Raw genomic sequence first — 25,006 nt, forward strand, 5'->3', positions numbered from 1 at the left:
ATCTATGGGAGAGCGGACGGGATCCCGAGTTTTCCAATGGGTATGGTCGTATGTGGTGGCTGAACGAGAGGTTGCGGTTTATGACAGGCGAAAGACTGCGTATCGTGGCTCTCCTGCACTGCTCCTTGACTCGCCCGATCATCATTGTCTGGTTTCAAGAGATGAAGGTAAACAGGAAGAAGAGCAATAGTAAGTAATCAAGATATGAATGGTTTAAAAGATGCAGTTTCCAAATCTACCTTGACTTAAACAGGAGACAATGCTTATACAAGATACAAAGTATGAAATTGGTTACCGAACAGATGGGATAATTGTGTTATTTGGAAATAAGAAACCTCACATTTCCAAATGAAAAACCCCTTCTCCTTTCCCCCCCTTTAACTTTCCAACCTTGACGTCGCCTTCGGCAAAGTCTGGTCGACCCAATACCGCACCCAACCTTTCTGTCAAAGTTCCCAAGAACCTGGTGAGAACGGTCGCCAAATCTATAAAGGCCTGCGTTCCTCGCCAAAACGAAGCGAATCGTGGCCAGCTCTTTGAAAAGCGCCACTTACTTGAACTCTTTTCTTCAACAACATACAGTCTAGTACCACTGCGTAAACCTTCACCATGAAAACTGACAGCCCGACTACGGCACGCTTAAGACATCGTAAGGACTGGCCTTCATGGCTAATACAGCTAAAATTCCAGGCCCATCAACATAACATCTGGGAATACATCGACCCCACGGCACCACCCAACGCCTCGGATCCCACACAGCGGATCCTCTACATCCCAAAGATCGATGAGCTGATTTCATGGCGACAGGTTCAACTCGAAGAGCAGTATTTCCGAGCCTATTCGTCAAGGGCGCGCAGGTCTCCTCAGCAGCCCCTGCCACCTGTGCCAGCGGTAGTCACCCGCGACGACATTCGTGAGGAGTTTGATGCACGTCTTGCAGAGTACTATGAAGCTGTGGTCGAGCGCGATGATATTAGAAAGGAGTACCGAGCCGTGTGGAACTGGGTCCATGCAACAGTCGATGCGAGCGTGCTGTCCGTCGCGCGGGCAACTGCTGCTGCGGAGGATGATTGTAGCCTGCGAGGTGTCGTGCGGGCCCTGCGAGGCCGATTTGGTCCCGCGAGTGATAAAAAGGGAGGCGTGGTGTGGCGGTTGTTTTTGGGCCGCGTTTTGGTGCAGAGGTTTTCCCAGAGGGTGAAATCGCTTGTGAAGGGTTCAGTTCACCGGATTCAACCGAAGACATACACGGTACCGAGTTTCTTGAAGCTTCCGAATGAGATGCTGTTCCACATCATCAGCTTTCTTGAACTGCATGACCAGTTCATTTTGCGTCAAACCTGCAAAGACATGCAAATTTTCCTCCAGAAAGAGTGGAGGCACCTGTTCACTCGCCTTACCGTCGGTCAAAAGCTAGACTTTTTGGCTGGTTTGGCATTCACCTCACCCAACCACTGGGTCTGCTGCGGAGGCTGCCACCAGCTCCATCGTATTGATACGAACGACGTACCTTGGCATCTGCTGCGTGATTCCCCACATGATCACCATAGAGCATTTTTCTTATCCCGTTTCGATCTTCGAGAGAGCCATGTTCAACTCGCACTCAAGCTTACACGACTGAAAACAGCCGCCGACCAGGAGTACTTGAAGAAGATCATGTCACCGTTTACCTTCGAGTATGCCCTTACCCCAGGTCTAAAGACCAAGACTTCTCTTCACGCCGCGCCAAAAGTTGTAGCCGATAGGTTCATACTATATACTCAGCGGGCACTGAGTTATCCGAAGGGCCTTGTAGTTTGGCAAATTTCAGAGAGAATCTGTGGGCACATCGGCGGATCTGAATACGGGGATGGCCCCCTCACGGAATTTGGCAAAGCCATCAGATTGGCAGTCAATCAGCCGGGATTCGAAGTGAATGGCCACTGTTCACGCTGTCTAATAGACTATTCAATCATGCTTGGTCCCGAGCCCGACAGACTCACCATCCATGCTTGGTATGACTACGGTTCATACAAGTCCCCCAATGACAAGTCTTGGACTGAACCCATTTACGGTACCAGCAACACGTATTCGCCAGGTACTATGGTGTATCGTGACCCTGGCAGCATTCGGATGCTGTACGCAACGGGCACCACACTTGGCAACGTCAGGTGATTGATTGAATTAACTACCTACAAAGAGGACTTTCTCTTTATAGTCTAGGTCGAAAGAGATTCACTCAAAGCACTGTCCATGAAAGGATTACAGGCTCAGGGTGTATTGGTAGCTCTGGGTGAACTAAGGTAGCTTGCAATTCTTCTTTGAGTACAAGCCCTTCTCACCATCCTCTTGTTCTAATACTACACGTAGTGACCAACAAACTCTCTGTCCCATTGACTCCATGTCTTCCTTGTTAAACAACCTTTAGAAAGCCCACAGCACTCGTCTGTCCGTCCAAATGCAAATCAATACCCGCAGACCAAAGAAGTCCTGTTCCTCAAGGACTTCTCTCGAGACCTTCTTGCGTATCTCTAAGCTAGTGAGTGCCGGTGATACTCTCTCCATCGTACTCACTCGCTCTGATCAACGCAGTCGGGGAAGGGGGAGATCATCCCATCTCCGATAGGGAGGAAGACCCTCAGAGGGGAAGGCGGCAGCATATGCATTGTAAAAGTTTTCAAAGTAATCTCCAGTGTATCTCACTTGGACTAGTTCCTCGTCGTCCTCCTCATCACCATTGTTGTTGCTATCAGAGGTGTTGGTCTGATGGGCGGTTCGAACTGAGGACAGAAAGCTAGTATCAAAATGAGGACTATCCAGGGAGAATGTCGCTCTGTGCATGTCGTGCGAGCTGGAGATGCTGCGATTGGTGACTTCGTTAGGTGCTGGATAGAAGAGAGCCTCATCATCGACCTCTTCGTTGAACTCGTTATAGATCTCTTCCTTGAACTCGTCGTCGACCTCTTCCTTGACCTCGTCATCGACCTCTTCCTTGACCTCATCATCGACTTCTTCCTGGATCTCATCATCGGCCTCTTCCTTGATCTGTTCCTCTTCTTCATCCTCGTCCTCTTGCTTAATCTTGAGGCCTCCAGGCGACATGTGAAGAGGCGAGACTCGGCAGGAGGCTCGGCGACGCTTTCGAGGCCGCGGGGACACATCTTCATCCTCCTCGTCATGGTTCTCACCCAGTCTGTGCTGGTGGACCCGGGCGCGAATGCGGTCCTGAACCGCATTGTTCCGCTGAACAAAGCGGCCCACCTCGGAAGATCCAGCTCGTGCAGCAGCGGCATTGTCGGCTATTCCAGCTCGGAGATCGTTGTTCCCATCCTCCTTTATTCATGATTAGCAGCGGCATTACGCGTGAATATCGCAGGAATGAAAGGCGGTGAGGCTTGCTGAGATGATACGAGATGGAGATGGCTTACCTTGGTGACGATGTAGATGATTTTGACCTGACTTCCCTCAGGAACTGAGTCAAGGACCATCTTCCGCATCGAAGCAAGCTTGGGATCGCCAAGGCGGCCAGAGACGCCAGCAATGCTGGTGCCGGGGGCAATGTCTTCATTGCCAAAGACGCATTGGGTCTGGGAGGGGCTCTCAGTGAGCTTCTTTGCCATCTTGGCAGTCTCGTCAATGAGATTCTCGTTGCCGTCCTGTTCCTGATGGGCGCGAGGGTGAGCGCGAAGCTGAGGCGGATCGATTGGGGTCGCGAATGCCCCGGTAGCATTGCGCTTGGGGATATTGCGGGAGCTCATTTTCGCGATGAGATGACGGACGAGGAAGGATGGCTGAAGAGGCGACCGAGTCGCGGTGATGTATGTTCCGGTGGCGCTCGGTCGAGAAGGAAAGAAGCTGTCGAGGTATGAATCGCAAGGGACACAATGGATAGGAGTGTGGAATTTGGAAAAGGAGGAAAGAAGCCTGCGTGGGCCCGAGATGAAGAGGGGAAAAAAACGCGGTGGTTGTTTGGGAGTTTTGATCAAGGCGGGTGAAGAAGGGAGATGGAAAGCCTGTGAATGGAAGCAGGCAAGCGTTGGCGCGGTCCAGGGTGAAGAGGTGAAGTATTCAGAAGACTTTTGCAACGCCTGGGGCAAGGAAAAACAACAGACGCGTCTGATTCACCGTGTCGACCAAACAAGCCTCGTGGGCTCGAGGGCTTCCTTCACCTTCAAGTTCCTACGAATCTGGAGACAATGGTATGGATGAGTGTGTATGTGAACTACCTACTGAATAAACTCACGTGAGCTGAATACAAATGATTTGAGCCCGCTGTTCTGACCTGGGACGCCTGCCATATTCTGCCATTTGGAGGGATCTCTCCTCTCGACTAACTTCCCGTGATAATCCTAGAAGCGACCAATCATGCCATACTTCCAAAACCATTCTCTAATTCCGAAATCCGATGGCTGTGTTTGAAATGGCGAGTCTGGATGCTAGGAACGTTAATTCGAGAGAAGGAGGAAGTTCTTATACGCAGCGTGCCATGCCTCGATGCCGATCTGCTTCAAAGAAGACCAGCCAAACTGAAAGTTAGGAAAATGGGGAACTCACACACACGCCTTGTCTACTTGAGATTCGATTTGATTACAAAAAGCACGGAAAAGGTCGATGTTCTCCTCTTAGTTTCACCTCGCTCTCCCAGGAGAGTCGAGGTTACTCAGCCCAGCAACCACGGCAAGGTGGGAAAAACGTTCTGCTAGGCCCACGACCACCCAGCCACCGGTCTACCGATAGCCCGACCGGGAAAAAGCGTTCATTTAGTCCTCGTCAGCTTCTTCTGTGGGAAAATTAGCCGCCCGTTTGGGCTCGGACAACACTGGAACTGCTGAGATGATACACGGCAAAGATCACAAGGAAGAGACACAACATCAGAATCAGATCATTTCATTTCCGCTACCAAAAGATTGGGGTATCTCGTGCCATGCAAAACGCTTCAAGGACAGTCCAGACATCCAACATGATTCATCATGTCGTACTCTCGTTGCCAATTTCCTCCTCTCCTGTTGGCCCTCGAGCCACCACGCTTTTCATCCTCTTGTCTCTCTCGTTTCGTTCCTTGTCATGATACCACGTCCCAAAACCCAGCGCTCCGGTTGAGCGAGAAAGAAAGAGAGACAACCCAAAAGAGAAGCGCAACGGCTCAGCCATCACATTATTCGCACCCATACTGCGTTCCAAGTTCAGTCCAGTCCAGCTTTCCTTGCTAATCCGCTCCCAAAGAGTGTCCTATCGCTGATGAGGTTGTAGAAAGAGAATATTAATATCGCGCCATTTGCTTTTGTGGTGAAAGTGATGGATGAGAGAAGAGAAAGGGGCGTTCTCGCCATGGCACAGCCAGTCGACAAATACAGGACCACGGGTTTCGAGACCCAATACTATGTGTTACATATTTCGCCAGTGATGGCTTGCGTATAGATAGTAAGGAAATATGATAGTAAGGGATGATGAGGAGGCTATCCATGCCCACTCAGCCAAGGATGAATGGGTCAGATGAGCCCTCTCGCAAACGCCGTGCTGTGTTCACCGGCTGCTCTGCTTCGTTGTGTAAAAGGGGGTAAAGACTCAGCCACTGTGGGGTAGAGTCGATCATGGGCTTGCGCCCTCTTGGATCTTGTGATGCTTGCTCTTCCGTTCCGAATCTCCCATAATGATGCCCTTGTAATAAAGATACGTTGGAATGGGTCATGTACGTTGTGGTAGGAAATGAGGACAGTAAGGAAACCAGGCTGAAGCAAACAAGGAATGAAGAGACTTGAAAGACTCAAATACTTGCGGTTCGCGCCCTATCCGGTACACGTGCGTAGCAAACCATGAGCTTGAAGCTTGTTCGAAGCTCCTCGCACTCGGAAAGCAACGCACGATCAGACCAGATGCTCTTGCTGATAGTCCCAGCTGCGCTCTCATAACAGCGGCTGTACCACCACCGGCCCACCTTGGCCACCATTTTGGTGATGTTCTCATCGGCGGAATCGCCGTCCTCATTCATCATCTCGGCAAGGCTGCGAACTTCCTTGGCCTTCCGGGCGCCAGCGACGGGTGGCTTCTTGCTGCCGCTCTCCGATCGAGTCACAACGCTCGCCACCGGCACGCCGACGCGGCAGTTTTTGACATCGGAAAAGCCCTTGCGCCCGAGGAGGCGTAGAATGAGGTCAGAGGACGAGCCAATGCTGACTTCCGAGTTGTTGACGTGGATGCGTTCTTTCAGTCGGCGGACGGTACGTCTGCCCCGGTTGCCCATGTTATTGAGATCAACGTCAAGGATTGAGAGCTCCAGGTAGCCACCCGGCTTGAGAACTCGACGTGCTTCCGAAACAATGTTCCGGTAGTGAGACTCGAGCGCGGCTGCAGGGAAGCGGAAGACCACCGAGGTGAAGCTCTCTGCGCCAAAGGGAAACTTGTCCATCTGGGAGAGGTATTGAATCTGATGGTGGTTTGGCGGGCTCAATGGGAAGCTTGACGAGTTCTTATGCTCCTCTGGCAACGGCGCACGGGGTGACAGGTTGAAGAAGGTAGCAGCAGGGTATGTCTCTGCCGCGTAAAACGACCAGTCATCGTTACCAAGGCCATCAACAACGAGAATAGAATGACGCTTCAGCGAGCCGACAACGTCCAGAAGCTGGTCCCGGGCTGGGCTGAAGAGCACATGACCAAAAGACAACCACTTGCTGACCGTCATCGAACCGACACGAAGGTTGACTTGAGAAAGCGGCGACTCATCCTCGGAAGACTTGCAGCTGCAGTCGGACTGTCTTGATCTGCGAGACGAGCCGCTACTTCTCTGAGACGCGGCCGTCGCCTTACGTGCTAGCTCAGTGCTCTCGCGGTCAATGACTCTAGCAGGGATCTCGCCAACAGGTACAAGGATTTCTCCCTCAGGCTTCAATGCAAAGGCAGCCTTGAGACGCTCGGTCATATCGGCGGAATAGACACTAGACGTTGTAGTGCCAACTTCGACCTCGACGTTTTTCTCCAAAGTCTTTGATGGCGGCGCAATGGTAGGAGACTCGAGAGGCTTCAAAGACCTCTTTGACATTCGCGAGCCGTGGGTCTCGAGATAGAACGGGGCGCCCTTTGATGAGGTTGCAGATGGTGGCACGTCGCCAATCAGATCGTTGTACTCGTCCCAGATCTCGTCCTCAACAAGAGGTGCATTCGGATCGGGCACGTAAGCCATGGCATCTGCAAGTGTGTACATGCCGAGGCTGCTGGAATCAGTGCTTGTGGTGCACTCAGAGTTCTTTCGAGGAGAAAACGCCAGAAACTCTCTACCGATTTGAATCATTTCAGGCGTCTTGACGGGAACAAGAGAAGAGCGAGGGTCCGAATTGGTCTTGTCGCTAGTCGCCGCAGATTCTCCACGAGACAGTTCGGGCGTGGATAGCTCTGGGGTTGGGGTCGCACCCGAAGCAACAAAATCCGGGTTGAAGCTTGCGGCTTGCGGCGGCATCTGCATGCTGATTCTGTTGAAAGGCCGAGAGAAGCTTCTCGACGAGGTGTGCTCTGGCCGAGAGGTTACGACCTTGGGGATCCGGCCAACTTGAGGCAGGCGACTTGGGCGCGGTTCAGCTGGCTTCGAAACACTAGACTGAGGTGCGTGGGTAGGCTTCATGGACCGAATCGCTGGGATTGAAGTTGACTTTGCGGTCGCCGAGTTTCTCCGAGCTTGCGATGACTTGGTTGGCTGCAAAAGTCTGCTCAAGGATTCTCTCCTGTTGGTCTGACTTGCAGAGGATGTTCGTCTCTCTTTCAGAACAGGCGGAGGGGATGGAAGATCAAAGACTTCAGCCTCGCGAAGGATCTCCTCGACGTCTGGAGTACCAATGTCTTCCTGCTCGGAACCGTCCATCAGAGTGTAAAATGCAGCCGGCTTGTGCTGTACTACTTTCACGGTTGCAGCGACTGGCACAGCATCCTTCTCTGACTTCTTGGTGTTCGGCTGGCTCTGGGATCGGCTGAAGAGATTCCACTTCCTTGGAGAGCGTGTACGCTTGGTGAGCTTCTTCGGTGTGGTCGCAGTGGCTGCGGCAATGCGGCCACGAATGACCTCTCTATGCATTTCGAATTGCGAATCATCCGTAAGAATGCTTGTATCATGGCTGTTAATCGACGGCGACGTAATCCCAGTGGTGTTGATGGGCTGAGGGAGCTTCAGTGGGCTCTGGTCCGGAGACGAACGCAAACGCTGAACGGATCGCCTGAACGCCAACGTGGGCTTCATAGTCACTGCCTCGGAATCGCTACTGTCGGAAGGACGGCGACGACTGAGGGAGGGATGAGGACCACCTCGAGGAATGGCTGATGGGGCTAGGCTTCGCCCAATGCTGGAAGTTGTGGACACCTCAGAGGCGTATCCAAGGCTCTGATAGCTCTCTGAACGAACCAAGTCTACGCTGTTGTTTCTGTTGTCGACAAGCCCTCCACCGGAAATGATGACGGGGTTCATCCGCTCCAGAAGGAAAGGATCAGTTGGCTGGTTGCTGCTGAGGCTGTCTTGAGAGGAACCGGGTCCTAGACTGGGGCGGGCTAAGTTGGTCGATGAACTTCCACTTCGCCTTCGGAGACCACCCAGGCGTCCGTAACCTTCATGCCCAGTGCCGGCGGCTGGCCCCTTACGAGCTGGTTTGTCCTTCTTGTCGACTTGAGGAACCTCCGGCGCTGTTTTGGACCGCCGCCCAAAGAAGGGAAACCGAGAAAAGGTCGATGTACCGGGGCTCGGGGTACGAGTGACGGTTCTGTCGTTCTTCTTCTTCGTGTCCACGGCATTTGCTGAGCGCGGGGCCGGTGTAGCCTCCCTGCCGACCGGCAAACGGGAGGTTTGCTGAGGGTTATCTGGGTATGACAGGGGAGTCGTTGATCGTGACAATGGCTGCAGCTCCGGTCCACGTTTGTCGCCTAACAAGGAAGATGAAGATAGATTGCTGTGGATGATGGGCAAGGGACCAAACAGCTGGGATTGCAGGTCCGGGGTGTTGTCTCGGCTGGGGCGAGCAGGGGGGGTTGCCCTGGGTGAAGCAGCTGGTGTTCTTCGTGGGGGAGATTGAATGGGTGACGGGGCTGTCATGACTGGCATAGCCGACTCTCGTGAGGCCTTGGATGGAGACTCGTCATTGTCTTGATCCTTGGTAAACTTCTGGGACGACTTGCGTGGCGGTGGGCTCGGAGGTAGAGGCGACAACCTCTTCTTCTTTTTGGACTCTTTGCGGTCTCCTTCTCGAACTGTCGAGTTTGACGATGACGATGTCAAAGACTCGCGTACCGCGGCAAGCCCTTGGGGGTCGGCGCTAAACGCTTCCATCTCATTCGGTATGCTGCCGGCTCTTCTCCGGGCGACTGGTGGCCGTGTTACTGCCGGACTCACTTGCCTCACTCTGGGCACAGGAAGTCGCATCGGAACCACCAGTCCTGGCGATTGTGACGACATGGAGGTAGGAGTGGTATCACGGCTGTATGGACCCGGGCTAGTTGATTCAGAGAATCTGGTGGAAGGGCTGCCACTGAAAGCACTCAACTGGCTGCTGGTGCCGGAGAAGACGGGAGTCGGGGGTGGGAGGTCGTGCGTAGCCAGCCTGTGGAGGAAATCAACGCTAGATCCCTCTGAAGACGTGGAGGGTCGTCCATAGATCTCTCTATATCGATCAAGCTCGGGATAAATCGTTACAGGTTGCGCCTGGGTCTTGGGTAGATCGATAACGTGTGCGATGCGAATCTCGGTTGGGCTCTCGGTCATGCCGCGGTCAAGGTGATAGGGGGCGGGTTCCAGAGAAGACCGGGATCGTGGAACTGAAGAAGATGAGCTTCCTCGGGTTGAATCGGTGTTGTTCGAATCGTGACGTAGGCTTGGTGTCTTTGGGGTGACAGACGACTGCTTTCTCCGCAGTACGTTGCGTTTCGGCTTGGCAACGCTCAATTGAGACTGGCCAGATGTCGATGAGCCAGACATGGTCGGAGCATGGCTGGGTCTCTCGGCAGCCGTGCTGTTAGAACTCCATGACTGGGTCTGGTGGGTTAAAGGTGGCCGGGTAGAAGGCATCGGAATGGATGGTCGCCGCGAGGAGGCCGTCGAGGGCATCGGTGCAGGTTTGGTCTGCACTGGTTGTTGAATGGCGATCCGAATGTTCTCTCCTTCTCTGCGGATCCTCCGAGGGGTGCTCTGCAAGTCCTCGCTCTGATCGATGTATCCGGCGGCAGCGGCCCTTCTTGCTCGTATCTGTTCATCTGGGCGGCTCGGCAAGCCTAACGCCGCGCGTCGGGTTGCCATGATATCCCGGGTTTGAGAGGAAACCTCTGGGCCTGTCCACCATAATCCAGCAACCTTACTATCTCATGTCTTTGCCCACAATTATGTCTATACTTCTGGCTTCAAGTCAGCTATGGTGCTCTCAGAGGCAAAGAGGCGGCGGCGAGAGTAACCTGGTGCTTCGACCTCGGTTAAAATCCAATGTTGATCCGATGTGGTGTTTCTCGGAGACTAATGCTGTCCGACAGGTCAGAACGAAGTTCGCAGACCAGAGAACGAATACTGGTTTCGGATGCGGCTGACTAACAGAAAGGTAGAGATACAGATAATGGTCCCAGAGGGATGGCTTCCTTGATCTGGGACTTCAGATTAGGCCCGGCCAAGAACTGTAGGGAAGTGTTATATGGGGAAGATGGATGATTAAGGGCGGCACAGCAGATGTGAAGTTATGATTCTCTCGGAAGGGTCGTAAACAGAAGTGAGGAGAGAAGAAAAATTGTTTACAAGGAAGGCTGGCGCGGAAGAAGGGGGATGGATTCCGGGTTGTGATAGTGAGGGTGTGAAGTGGTGGGGTGGTGCGAGGTTGCGCGGCTGCCGTGGGAGAGCCGATTCGGTCGGGATGGTTGTAGTGGTGGTGGAGGGGTTCAGAGGGGTCTCAAAGATGGTGGGGGAAAAGGCCGCGCCTAGAGTCTAGACAGGCAGACAGAGAGGCAGATAGATAGTACCTTGGCGCCGCTGAGCAGAGATGAGCCAGCCCTCTTCTTGTGACAGAGGGATGACGGTGACAAGAGAGGTTGAAAGTGATCTGTCGTTTCGTGGGAAGAGAGCCTAGTTGGGCCGTGTTGCGCCGGTTTGCTAAGTGGGAGTTGTCGTCGAGATAAGTTGTGAGTCGAGATGCGGAGATGGATGAGTGAGAATGAGGGTGGGCGGATAGGAATATGGAGATGGGAGACGACGGGTAGATAGATCTAAGGTGAAGCAGCGTGGCAAGAGGGCTTGACAAGGAACAAGGAGCACTGGGATGAGGCAAAAATAAGAAAAGAAAGAGAGATGGAAGCTACAGCTACGTAGCAATAAGGTAAGGTAGGTAGCCAAGTCGAAGCCAAAAGAAGGCAACATCGGATTGTATATACCTCGGGGTAGGCACTCACCACCCTCACCCAGAATATCTACGGAGTAAGGTACCTCTTGCGAAGTACCTTTATCCAGGCAAAGTATCTTGCACTTTGCTTGTTGCTTTCCAGGCTACTGGAACAACGTGAATGGACAACGGCGGCCGGGTCCAGCGAGCAGGGGTATGACTAGCAGCAAGAGTGCAGGCGGCGGGACAGGAGCAGTACGTTCTGCACGATGTACCGGGATGGGAATGCGAGGCACATACGCACACCAAAGGGGGGGGGGGGGGGTATCTGGGTGGAACCCAATGGAGGTACCCAACCAAAGATACCTTTCCTTGGGGCGTGTGAGTGTACGTACTACGAAAAGTATCCCATCTCTCGCATCGCTGCATCTGCATCCATCTAGGTATCTGTGCGAATAGATGAGATGTTGGATGCTAGTTTCTTCTTCGTCTTTACCTACGTATGGCTCTGAGACCCTTGTCTCTGGAATACCGGGCTGGCTGTGCTCTCGCAATACCAAATGTCAAGGTGTGCAATACCTACGCATGCCACACTTACACAGTACATTTCTCTTAAGCCATGGTTTTGCGGCGGTCAAGAATTGCGCATCATGGGCTCAAGTCAGGTGAGCTGCTGCAACCGCCGAGCACGGCGCTTCGGGATTGGGCAGCCATTGACAGGGAGCGCGCGCAGGAGGGAGCAGATCATACAGCAATTTGGGCCACTTGCTATGTTGACTCATCCTGACAGATGGAGGAAACGCAACGAGAAACCACAAAAGCCCCCGGCACGCCTGGACAAGACGGAAAGGGGGGGCTAGGTGAACATCAATATGCGAACTCCTGTCGCGGTGGAAACAACCTGAGGAGTGTGCAGATGCGATGCATAGGGGGGGCTCCGGGCTCCGCTGGGGAGTATCTCAAGACACTTTAGAGAAGAATACGGATACAGATGGGACTCAAAGAGTGAAAGAGGGGCTAGAGACTTTGGCTAGGAGCCAAGGCGAGAGGGTAAAATGCTGAGAAAGGCACGAAAGACGATGAGAGGCCGATGTGTACAGGGTACGGAGAGTAGGTGGAGAGGTCAAGACTCAAAAATGGCAAAATGGACGAGAATGAGATACCTTAGCTGGGTCGCCTACCTATTACCCGTTACTACCTGATGGGCCAGAAATGAAGAGAAAAATAGTAGTACGTCGGGGACTCGAGAGGCGCCTGGCATCAACAGCCATGAGATGAGGCGCGAAGCTGCCCACTAGGTACTGCGTACTCCGTACGGCAACTGCGCCGCCATGCGAGTAGCTTTTTTTTTTCGCCCTGGACTCTGCATACACGGCTCGTCCTATGGCAACAGAAAAGAGCCTTGACAAGGCCACTCGACGTTGTCATTGGGCCGCAAACCCTTGTCGTGCCCTTGTCCGCATTCGGGGTCCTTTGCATCGTCTGGGATTCTGGGATGCTGGTCCTTTTGCCTTTTGGGGAGGGGGGAAGAAGACTGGAGAGGGGGCTCCAAGGGGGGGAAACAGACTTTTGCCGGCACGTCGAGTTCGATATTGATGCTTTTTTTGAAAACCGACAAGAATATCATCGTGATGTGCCGTCATGGGAAGAACCGGAAACAGAACGTGTGACTCAAAATTAGGCGAGCAGGATGGCTGTGCTTACCGCCAGTTGGCATGCGCTACTCGGTACCTTACCCCACGAGCTCACCGACGGCGAGGGCGGTAGTGTGCGCGGTACGGTGTAGGTAGTGTAGTTTCGTTTGGGTTGGGGGGCACGGGACTCGGGGCGGGAATAAGTCTCGAGTCTCGGCGACACTTTCGCAGTACACTACACTGGACGAGCTTGAGTTGAGAAGTTGAGATGGCGAGGAGGCAAACGCCCAAAGCTGGCGGCTGGGAATGCCCTTGGAGCGACAGCGACCGAGGGCACACGGGGGATGGCCCGCCCCGCCATGAACGAGTGAGAAAGATCAGAGGACGAGACCGGACAGGAGTGTACCGTAGAAAAGCTAGACCTGGTCGTATGAGTAAGAAGGCAAAAGTAATAAGTTTGCTGTTATCGACGGAGGAAGGCAGGGGGGACGCTGGATGTCACTGTCGAATGAATTACGGCGTATGGAGCACAGAGAGACTGGTTGTGTTTGGTCGACATTTTCGGATTGCGAATGGGAAACAGCGATGGCGGGTGGACATTGACCCGGGGTGGGTGAGAAAACGGGACAATGACCGCGAATGGCAAGAGGGCTACCTTAATTATGGATGGAATGTTACAAGATACTGGTAGGGCCTTCCTTCACAGAGAAACCTCAGGCTTGAGAGTTGGTTGTTGGAAGGAACGGTAGAGGGAATGGAAGGAGACACCCCGTGACCCGACGCTGTGAGGGAAAGAAGCGACTTCAACGGGAAGCATCGATGGCGACCGAAGACGAAGGAGCACTTGAGCAGCAGGAAGGACCTGGGAGCAGACAGACGGCCCAGAAAGTGGGTTTTGGATGCACCTGCCCCAATCTGGCTCTAGCGCAGCGGCTGTCGGTACGTACTTGCGGGTCAAGACGGCTCAGCTCAGTTGGAACGTGCACCTCAGTCACCCAGTGGTCCGTGTCACTGGTCAGTGTGGCCCGTGGAGTGAGGCGGGGCCAACGGTCGCCTCTCGATCCATGTCTTTTTTCTTCTTCTCGACCTTGACTCTCCTCCACCACGTTGTCTTCCCATGCTTTTTGTCCTTTCGAGCCCAAGAAACGCTCAGACTGCCTGCAAATAAGGTACATAGAGCGATATCCATACATTACACATTACCTACGGCACCAACGCTTCGCAACATCCACTCAGTCCCAGCCCTAGGGCCCTCCCATAGCCTCTCGACACCTGGTCACTTCTGAACTCTACGGAACAATACGATCCACTTTGCCCACTCGACAAGTGCCGGATGGGAGCCCTCACATATTCAACCAGGCCTCGCTGTGGCTTCGTATCTGCCTCTCGACACAGTACCTGCCTCTGTTCCATTCTGCCTTTCCCCTGCGTCTCTCTCCACCGTGTCTGAAGACCATCACCGTCCAACCGCCTGCTACCGAGCAAGACAGTCCAGAACCGCTTGATTCACCAGCGTCGTCAACTGTCGTCAACATGTCATCCATCAACGATCCACTGCATGTCTCACTCTCACGCTGTCCGAGAGGACAGGTTTCTGCATGTCTCGCTCTCGTGCCACCCTCCCTGTTGATCGCCCACGCTACCGCTACGCTTGTCACATACGCCCCACCCTTCCTCCAATGCCCGGCGCTTGTTTGGCGACATCTCCAGATGGCCTCGGCGCTTCATCCTTGATGACCATGAGCTTTCTTCGGCTAGAATTCCCTCGACCCTCGAGATGGTGTGGACGGCTCGGGCGGGCACAAGCCTCGAAAGAGACACAGGCCAAGCTCACAACCGTACCGAGAGACCATCATCGACTTTTCATGCCATCTATCATCTATCAACAAACATCCTCTGCACCTAATCACAAAGAATGTTACTGAACCGGCTTGACGGGCTTTGCGGCACCACGTTGATTTGCTCTCGACTCTCCGGGCCTGCTCCTCGAAAACCAACAGGGAAACATCGGTTTGAACGCTCAGTCCTCAAAGCAACTCGATCGAGACACTCGCAGGAGGATCGACGCAGGACCCCGCGCCGAGGTAGCAGCAAACTTCTACTGGACGCCATACATGGCCATGATAGATGACTGCAGCGAAAAGCCTCAACGACGCGTCGTCGAACCAACGACCAGGAAGCGCCACCAACAACCAGACGCGCTTTCACGTCTGTTCGTAAGTCGAATTAGGATTCTTTGAGGGTGTCGTCAAACTTGGTAAACCGGACCCTCGGCCTACTAAGCTCCAAGAAGATGGATGGTACGGCACACCCTTGAAGCCTCCTTTATCCAAGATAGTCCCAAAAGATCCGGGCAAGGTGGACCGATGGATTCGAGCTATTGTCCCAATTGTTATATTCTCCGGCACAACAGGCAATGATACGCTCACCAGTGGCCCGCCGTCCTTGCAATCTCACCCACGACCCGGTCGTCTGATACGGCCGTTGCCCGCAGAGTCAGCTTCACAGCCTGCCTATCCGTGGGGTGACTTGGGGGTGAGAGTCGGCTCGATACGGCAGTCTGGTGATGGAAAACATTTGGAAGTCTTCCATTCGCAGACAGTGCAACGCTCCAACCCATCTTCAAGGCCCTTGTTCCAGGGCAAACTAGAGTTTGATATTGTCTCACTCAAAGTCCAGATCCGCTGGAGCAACGACCATCGCCCCCGTCGGCCGCGTATAGCATCCAACCACTATTGGAAGAGGAGTGTTGCTATTCTCCTCGTCAGGGGTCTGTTGCATTCTCAATTGTATGATTGGCTCTATTCGAAATGGACTTCTGGGCAGGAAGGGGCGCGATCCCTCTCCCCGTCCTCCATTGGCCTTTCAATAGACAATTTGGGCCAATCACCTGGCTGACCCATCACAATCTTCCACCACCAAAAGTTTGGTCCCTGAAGGTCCATTTCCCCCTCATGCATGTCTCTCCCTACCCGCATCTCCCGGAAACGGTCCATCACCAATCGTCTACTTTGACTCCACGACCGAAATTCTCTTTCCAGGTGATTATGCTGAAAAGAGATGATACTGGCGTCATGGGTCTTAGTCAGAGATGATATCTCATCTTGCCTTTTAGGCCGGCCCCGAACGTTTCCCCCGCAACGGGCTGCCAATCTCTCGGAGCCTACGGTTGCAAGGAAAATGACAACTCCCGTTGCACACATTGACGAGCACGGCGCGGATAATGGGCAGCATAAACAATCATTATGTCCAAAAGAAACGCCAAAAAGTGATGCTCGACGAGCTTACCACCAGAATCCGGAAATCGCCAGGCCAGCAATCGGCTTCTAGCCAACATTGGGTGCATGATTTGCGGCATGCAGGATACGACGAGAATAGCAACATGGCCTTCTTCCCCATGGCCTAGAGGCTAGACCGACCCCTCAACCGATAACCAAACCGGCGCGGCATCTGGGCGATACAATCGGCCAGCCAAATCAAACGCGGCATAGAAGGCCCTCTACGAGTACTGGCCGACTGGGATCACGGGATTTGCAGCACAAGGAGCCATGATCCTTCAGGCAACATGCCCAGTAACGACAAGCGCAAATGGAGACAAGGCGGCCATACCAGAGCAGCTGAAACCTGCAGCTCGACTGTGGCGACTATCATGCGCTGGCCGCGTCTAAAATGGACTGAACCAAGGCCTGGTATCCGTAAATGGGTTGCGATTGCGGCTGCGTCGTATGCCGCAAGGTCAAGGCCAAGTTGCTGCCGAAGCGAGACGGCGGCCCTGCCAGAGGTGCAGAAGCAATTCCGCAACGGCGTCTTCGGTGGCGCTGAAAGGTACTGTGGTGAGGCAACCAGCCAGCAAACGAGCATGCAAAACCTGCAAAACCTGCACTCCGCCACACGCCTCATCCGGACCCCATGCCATCACTGGGTCGTGAGGCTGGTGACGTGGCACTCGAGTCCGGCGAAGCGGGTCTCGGGTGGCTCAGTGCCAACGGAGCCGGCTTTCGGTTGCAATCTATGAGTCTGTGCCACTCACAGATACCCTTGCACCCGTTTGCTTCTGTGGCTTGTTCCCGGTCTTGGGGAATCGCAGATCTCTGGGTTTTGCTCGGTCGCGAGTCTACATCCATCGCCATGTCACCGGTACTTGCGGCGGTGAAGCCAGGATCGTCTCGCTGACTCCGAAGACAACGCAGCATCTGGATATTCAACGTTCCAACAAAACAAACTCACCATATCGACACGAATATAGAGTCACAAGTTGACGGTCTCCAGGAGCGAGCCCGAGCAATGATGAAATCACCCGGGGTCTTCTCTCGCTTCCAGGACTGGAACCAACGACGAGCCCACCAGTGGCCCCTGTTCCCTCTCCAATCGTAGCCGCCAAAGATCCCGCGACCAGGGGCCTGTTCAAGTAGACAGGGGTTTCGGCATTTCCATTGGCTTGGGTCCGATGAGACAGCAGGGATGCGCAGACTGCACTTTGAGTCTAGTGAGTAACGTGATGAAGGCTAGGTGCGAGCGCCCACAGCTTTCACACTCCTTCACGTCCGACACGGCGGTTGTTGGAGGAGAGTAGGTTCAGAGTCTGCACATTTACTTTGGCATCATCCCAATCTGTCGTCGTTGGACGGGTGGCCGCACAGACGAAGGAGCCAAAGCGAAGAAATTGCCCTTCCGCCCGCACCCGTCATCCACAAGTGGTGCCCGGCGCATTTCCCATAGACGCGGGATTGGCGCGATGGCGGGAAACCAAAGGACCACACACCCCGTCGTCAGAAAGCGCGCCAGGCTTCGTACTAAAAGTCCAAGAGGCCGTTTTGGGGTCTCGCGGGAAGGCTGGGCTGTGCTGAGACATTGGGGCTAGCTAACTAACAATCAGCTGGCCCCAGAGCTTGATGCGTTGGCAGCTCGACTACTTGATGAACCGGTTTTCCCCCAATCGCCTTGACAGAACTTTCTACAGCGACGCAGCCTGTGATTTCGAGACTCCCCTTACCCTTCTGCGCACAGGCTTCTTGGAGGCCCCACGGCGAACAGAGCTTGCTCGGGAACTAACGTCACCAGAACCACCAACTCGGCAGAGTCTTGTTGGGTGAGAAAGCCTTTTTGGCCTCACAGAGAGTTCGGCTGAACTCAAACTGACAGCTCCAAGTGGAGCGTTGGTTCTGCCAGATATCCGTTGGTTGGGAACGATTTTCGACATGGTCGAATAATGGGAGTCTCCCGCGCCATGAGAGGATTCCGAGCCCTGCAGCTTTGCGGCGTGGCTTGATTGAGAAGAGCTGACGAGTGACTAGACTGGCTACTGTTTGTTTTGTTGGATGCTCTAGAGCATAACACCTCGTCATTCGTCTCTCGTCTTTCGGTCTTATGAATTTACCCCTTTTTTCAAGTTCTTCGACCGCAACGCCTTTCAGTTGGATTAAGCTGCGCAGGATGCGGCACAACAGCAGTCTTACTTGAGTTCTTACGTCGATGGCTTACCGGTGCCAGATCCCTCGCAGGGCACGGACGACGGAAGGGTTTGACTTTGTTGACATTAGTGAGAGACCATGATGAGGCCGTCGGTTTATCTAGCGGCGGGTTTTGAGGGCGCCGGCTATTTGGCTTATGCGTAGCTTGTCCGTTCGTTTGGGTTGTCGCATTGACGGATGTCGATGTTTGGCTTGCCTTAGGGCTTACGACGGCGCCGGGATGTTGGAAGTGCTTGGCTTTAAGTGGGATACTTCATCTTTGTGGACAAGGTGAGTTGAGGCAGGTTTGTTCGAAACATCTGCAGTGGTTGTTCTTATGAACTGGAGTCTCTGCGGTTCTTTCTCTTGACAATCTGGTGTTTAGTGTGAGACCATCGTAGATGACATAGTTTGATGGGGTTCCTTCCTAAGTGAGAATCATTCGCCCTGGGCAGCAAAGTAAGCTTCACAAGATCAGGCTCGAGCTTGACTTCATACTTCATCATCGGACGTCATTCGTAGTCTATATGAATCGACGAACTCCTCGCATTGTCAATTGGAATGGAGTTCCTACCCAAGGAGGTATCGGCTTATCCTTCTTGCCCTTCTCATCGTCAAGGGTGACACCTTTAGCCAGGCGGGTGTTCACACACCCGAAGGGTAATAGCTGAAAGGACGTGACCCATCTCTTTGCCTCGTTAGTCCTCGTTCACGTATTCGTGAGAGATCGTGTTAAAGATGTGAGATGAGGGGTTCTTGTGTCATTGAAAGGGGAAAGACGAACATGATTGAGCTTAAGGAGGTGTGAGTTTTGTGATCTGGCCTTTGTCTTGGTCAAGCTCTTGGTCGGTTTTGATATTTGGTCGGTACCACCATGGTCGTAACGACGGCTTTCAAAATCGGGGTCATGTCTAGATGTCCGGTGCTCTGTGTGGGTAGGTGGAGGCATGAATAGGGAGTTTAATATGGCGGGTGCCGATACTGGACCTTCTCCGTTGGTAGCACATCTTGATAGATTGTATGAACTACCTTTAGTGGGCTTGTGTGAGTGATCTCAAACACTATATAATGCATGATAGTCAGAGACAAGAGCGAGAGTATAGAACACAACAGTGTTGCGCATTGATTTTGCTGCTCTTGTTTTACTCGCTAGTCCTTAGACCAGAGATGAGCCGTCGGTTTCGCGACGATGCTCTTCCAGCAATAGACTTCATGGGTCACTCATTACCTCATCATCTCACAACCCGCGAATTCTCAGCAGTTCTCGGCTCACATTAACATGGAATGTCAGGTATTCTGCGGGGTATAGATCCCCGTTGGTTGATGGGGCGGGAGAGAGGACAACGAATGCGTAGAATGTGGGTAGATGCCATGATATGGCAAATTGGGATGAGTCGCACTGCCCATGCCGTGCAATTAGTGTCACTGTCGCGAAGTTGTATGACAAGCCCATTCAATACCTCATTGGCCTTGCTGGAAGATTGTAGAGACGCGAGTTTGTAACTGTTTATATAGATATCCTGCCCGCTGGTTTGCGAGGGCTGGGGTTATGGGACCTGGCCTGATACATGCGTAACTCGAACGATATTGGGGGAAAGCGATGAATTTCGGTAGCTGGACAGTCTGGAAAGCATACAATAGCTGCGCTGAGAATTACCAATGCCGAGAGAGTTCACGTCTGCAATTGCTGATCCGGCGTGTGAAAGGCCAGGCTCTCGATGGAAATGAAGAGTACGTCGACCATAACGATGGTAAGAAGGGCGTATCAGAAGCGCGACGGCTACGAGGGCCTTTCCCGCTATTCAAGGTAACTCACGTATAGAGCTAAGCCCATGTCGTAATATACTAAAACTAGGTGACACCGACTAACAGCTTCTATTCTGGAGGCCGAGACAGACTTGTTTGAAGCGCCTCCATGAGAACCTCGTCGAAGCTCTGAGAAGACATATGAGCTGGCAAAATACCTTTCACTTCTTTCTTTCGGAGAGCAGCCATCATATACAGGTCCCTCTCGGAAAGTGCGGTCACTTTCGCAATCGACAGACGAAATATCCACTGCCTTGTCTAGGCACCTCATAAACCATCATGACTTTCTCCTTAGGATGAGGCTGATGTAAATGTTGACACACGATTGACGAATTGAGCACAGAAACGCTCTGCATGTTTCATTGCCTTCACACCTTGGTACAAGGGCCCAAGTCAAATAAACAAGATAGAAGATTGACAGGGAATGCATATTAACCCCCAGCAGTGATCTGGAGTTGCGATCATCTCTCTCGCCAACCCCGCCTCCGCACCCCGGCCAAACGCTCGCCGGTTCGCTCCAGACTTACCCCGACCTTCACCCCCGTCAATCTCGCTAACATGAACGCGGGGGGAAATTTCTCCATATCACCGACTTACACCCACATCCGACCTATTAGATCAGGATCGCCTGCCAAGGAAGACTCACTTCCTCGTCGTGCGGTTGAAATAAGAAAACCACGGAGACCCGCCGCCCGGCACGACATCACAATGGAACACCCACCTCCCTGCGCCTCCGCTGCCCGCTACTCCCAATGGCCCCGATGATGGCACGCGTCATTCGCCTCACGCTCCTCCTCCTCTTCTCATCCGTGCTGCTCGTCTCAACGGCCAGCACTACGGACCCGGACCCAGCTCGGCCATGGGAAGCTTACATCAACAGCCCCTCCACCCGGACCGTCCTCCCTCAACGGATCCACGCCGTCTCCGGTCCCGCCAACGTGACGACCTCCGCCGATGACGGGAGCTTCGTCCTCACCCTCCAGCCAGGAGGCCAAGTCTCCCTGGACTTTGGCTACGTCGGCGGTCTCCTCTCCATGATGACGGAATCCAACAACACATCATCATCACCCAGTAACTCATCAGAGCCGCGCTTCTCACTCGCCTTCGCCGAATCCCCCTCCTTCGTCCGTGAGATCTCAGACGACACGGGCGCAACACCAACCCAAGACTACGACAAGGCCCTCAACGTCACAATCCCCGCTTCCTCTTCAACAACCCCCTACGCCTACACCATGCCCAAAGAACGTTTCCGCGGCGGCTTCAAATACCTAACCCTCCACGCCTTCCGCCCCGTCACCATCACCTCAATCATCTGCCACCTAGCCTACTCCCCCTCCCAGCCAAACCCAGCCCTCTGGGCAGGCCACTTCCACACACCCGACGACGACCTCCTAACCCGCATCTGGCACGCCGGCGTCTTCACAGCCCAGACCAACATCGCGCCCCCCAACACATCCCGCTGGTTACCTCAAGTAAAACCAGGCTGGGCCTACAACGCGACCCTCGGCGTCGAGGGCCCCATGCTCCTCGACGGCGCGAAGCGAGACCGCGCGGTCTGGCCGGGCGACTTGGGCATCGCGGGCACGACAGCGTACCTAGGTCTCGGCGACGCCGGGTTGGAATCGGTGTTCTTTGCTCTGGAGACCATGTTCCTTTACCAAAATGCCTCGACGGGGCAATTACCCTTCGCGGGTCCGACGACTGGATCGTGGAGACGGAGTGCGAAGAGCGATACGTATCATGCCTGGACATTGATCGCTTGCTTCAACTACGCGGTTTTCACTCGCGACGAAGCGTGGGTTGACGGCCGGTGGGGGAACATCATAGCGGGCGTGAATTATATCCTCCGCGCCCTCGACGCCAGCAACGGCATAGGCCTTGCAGAGCAAGTCGAGACAAACGACTGGGCGCGCCTAGGTGGGGGAGGGTATAACAGCGCCCTCAACGCCTTGAACTACCACGCCCTCTTCTCCCTCGCAAGCCTTGCCGCCGATACGGCGACAGACTCCAACGACCGCGGAGAACAGGCAACGACATGGGCGGCCGCGGCAGCGAAACTCAAGACGGCGTACAATGCCGCCCTCTGGGACGCCTCCGCCTCGCAGTACCGCGACAACGAGACCGCCGCAGGGGCGCTCCTCTTCCCTCAGGACGGCAACGCGCTGGCCTTGCAATACAACCTCACCACATCCCCCGCCCAAGCCTCCTCCCTCTCCGCGGCGCTACTTCGCAACTGGAACGCCATCGGGCCCGTGACGCCCGAGTTACCGGACACAATTTCCCCCTTTATCTCCTCCATCGAAGTCCTCGCGCATTTCGCCGCGCGGAAACCCCGTCGCGGGCTGCGGCTGATGCGACGCACGTGGGGCTACATGCTCGACTCCCCGCTCATGACGGGGACCACGCTCGTGGAGGGGATGAGCGCCAACGGGTCGTTGTACTACCGCTCGCAGCGGGGGTATAACTACGACGCGGCGTATACTTCGCTCTCGCACAGCTGGTCTACGGGGCCGACGCAGGCTCTTAGCTTCAAGGTTGTCGGACTTGAGGTCGTTGGGTGGGGGAGGTGGCGGTTCGAGCCGCAGATGGGGGATCTGAGGAGGGCTGAGGCGGGGTGGAGGGATGGGAAGGGGGGTGAGTATGGGGCTGTTGTTGTGGTTGAGGGTGGTGGTGGTGATGATGGACAGGGGGAAGATGGGGTATTGGAGGCCGAGATTCTGACGCCTAATGGGACTGAGGGAGTACTTGAGATCCCGTATTGTGAGGTTTTGCTTGTTGATGGGGAGAAGTGGGATGGTGGTCGTCTCCAAGGAGGGCGGACGAAAGTCAGGGGCGAGGGATGTCGAGTCAGTTGTTGAAGAGGACTGTACCGTGAGCAGTACCAAACAACCTAGATCTATGATCACATTTGCACCCAGACAGACTGGAGGATCCTTTGGTTTTCTTATGAGAACACCTGGCAGGGCGTTTGGTTATGGTTCAAACACCACGAATGCTGATGGCCTTCAGGAACTGGCTCCCAGGAGGGGCATATAAATCTACGAGATCTATAGCTGAATCCCCCGGTCCATGCCACAGAGCTGAGCAGTTCGACTAGGCTAGTATCGACGGCCTTGATTGGATGAGTCTTTCAAGTGGCTCCAACTACGCTCTGTCGTGAAGCCCTCATTGGATGCGAAAATGCTATTCGGAGTTAGTCCCACTTTGACAAACTGAATCCTTTCGCAAGAACATGACAGTGGGTAGTCACAGTTGTTAGTCAAAGTATAGACAAAGCGACATTAGCTGACGTGAGAGTGTAATTCAGTAACCATTCGAAAGATAATGAACCTAAGACAAGCTGACGCCGAGAGTCTCGGCCTGCATCAGATCCACAGCGTGGAATTCCTATGATGGACTTTCCAAGTCTGAGAGGGATAAAAAGTCGATCCACAACTATGCGCCTCGTATTTGTCTCTCAACTTCTTCAATTCTTTACAGCCAGGAGTCAATCTACTCGGGCGCCAGTCACCCAGACATCGTCAGCCCTCGGGCTGAGTGGGATAGCATAGCCTCATAAAGGCAGACGCCGAGGCGATAGCTGAGAACCAAGAAGCGCATCGTGATTCCGAGTGGAAATATAAAACGGCGATGAAATCACCTCTTGCTCTGGTTTTGAAACATATCAGCAGCCACAGTCGGAACATCCTCTCACAAAGCAATAGCTCTGCTCTTCGTCTTCTATATATCCAGCCCCCCATCGCCACCTGAAAGCCCCCCTTAATCCAGCAAAAATGCACTTCCAAAGCTTCGTAAGAGTAAACTCTCTCCTCAACTAAGTCTTGACAGCTCGCTGTCAGTATCTAAGGGACGCTCTTCAAGCTAACCTTGACCTGTATCTACAGCTCCTCGCGGCCGCCATGAGCCTGCCTTTCTCCACGGCCGCTCCAGTAGCCGAAGCAGACACTACCAGCAACGTAGCAACCACCGATAACGCAGCAACTATTAGCAGCATTGAGGCTCGAGCCTGCCCCTACGCGAACTGGTTCAAATGCATCGACGTCCAGACCAATCTCTGCATCCTCCAGTGTATTGGAGCTGGCAGAAGATCTGCTCCCTGCCTGAATGGTTGTTTTGCAAAGGCGAATAGTGCTTGTGGCGCTTATGGCTGCGGCCAGTGATCTCGAGCGAGTCAAGGATACAGATTTAGACAGAAAGGCTGTGGCTTATTATGGAATTGAAGAGGGGATATAAGAGTTGAAAGAAGGGCGGTTAGGAGAACGAGTAAATGGGGTTTGAGTAAAGGCGGTTTTGGAGATGTTGTTTGGTAGTTACTATTCAGAACTTTCTTTACTTGACCTTGCACATTCAACCCTGAGCATGTAAAATGCCTCGTATAGTGTACTAGCCGGCTCCCGAGTATCAAATGAATGTATACAAGTGATCAAAACGAGAAAAAGGAAGCGAGTTGAGTCTGGGATCCAAAAAGGCTGCCCCCTCACGGGATTGAACCGTGGACCTTCGCATGTCGAACAAGTACGAGTGCGACGCTCTACCACTGAGCCAAAGGGGCTCTCTGAAATCGTCCAGTAGAACGGACGCTCATATCGCGCGGCCGAGGGTGAGCGAGCGTGAGCCAGTGCCGTGGCGACGGCGAGAAGGGCTCGACCTCGAATTTTGGCGGCTCAGAAACAACGATGTCATGTCAGGGACTCCGGCTGCTCACGCAAGAAGTCTAGCTTATCAGGAGGCCTGTCGCCTCCCTTCCGGACGGCCGTGGTCTGCCGTGAGCTAGTCGTTTCTCAAGGTGCACGATCTTGTGCTGTCAAGAACGACAGCA

The 25,006-nt window shown here is 53.8% G+C and overlaps 4 protein-coding genes across 4 annotated transcripts; 2 read left to right on the forward strand and 2 right to left on the reverse strand.

Moving 5' to 3' along the window:
- Positions 1-1,653: 1,653 nt before the first annotated feature.
- Positions 1,654-2,151, forward strand: HER10_EVM0000244 (uncharacterized protein; the record flags this gene model as incomplete). The annotated part of the gene is made up of 1 exon (XM_035470035.1): positions 1,654-2,151. The coding sequence occupies one exon, from the start codon at positions 1,654-1,656 to the stop codon at positions 2,149-2,151; it is 498 nt and encodes a 165-aa protein (XP_035337898.1).
- A 408-nt stretch (positions 2,152-2,559) lies between these two features.
- HER10_EVM0001403 (uncharacterized protein) lies at positions 2,560-3,734 on the reverse strand (the record flags this gene model as incomplete). Its single annotated transcript, XM_035471151.1, has 2 exons — positions 2,560-3,309; positions 3,405-3,734. The coding sequence occupies 2 exons, from the start codon at positions 3,732-3,734 to the stop codon at positions 2,560-2,562; spliced, it is 1,080 nt and encodes a 359-aa protein (XP_035337987.1).
- Positions 3,735-4,868: 1,134 nt separating this feature from the next.
- On the reverse strand, positions 4,869-11,294 carry HER10_EVM0001028 (uncharacterized protein). The gene has a single exon (XM_035470790.1). The coding sequence runs from the start codon at positions 10,235-10,237 to the stop codon at positions 5,741-5,743; it is 4,497 nt and encodes a 1,498-aa protein (XP_035337948.1). The 5' UTR covers positions 10,238-11,294; the 3' UTR covers positions 4,869-5,740.
- Positions 11,295-22,538: 11,244 nt separating this feature from the next.
- On the forward strand, positions 22,539-23,446 carry HER10_EVM0008406 (bacterial alpha-L-rhamnosidase domain-containing protein; the record flags this gene model as incomplete). Its single annotated transcript, XM_035477929.1, has 2 exons — positions 22,539-23,012; positions 23,417-23,446. 2 exons carry the CDS (start codon positions 22,539-22,541, stop codon positions 23,444-23,446), a joined length of 504 nt encoding a protein of 167 aa, XP_035338654.1.
- Between the last annotated feature and the right edge of the window lie 1,560 nt (positions 23,447-25,006).

This window comes from Colletotrichum scovillei (assembly GCF_011075155.1).
Source record: "Colletotrichum scovillei strain TJNH1 chromosome Unknown Contig00001, whole genome shotgun sequence".
In the NCBI taxonomy this organism is placed as follows: domain Eukaryota; kingdom Fungi; phylum Ascomycota; class Sordariomycetes; order Glomerellales; family Glomerellaceae; genus Colletotrichum; species Colletotrichum scovillei.

Bases quoted from the DNA above. Each gene is read 5' to 3' on its own strand.
- HER10_EVM0001028 (XM_035470790.1), bottom strand. From the start codon at position 10,237: ATGGCAACCCGACGCGCGGCGTTAGGCTTGCCGAGCCGCCCAGATGAA.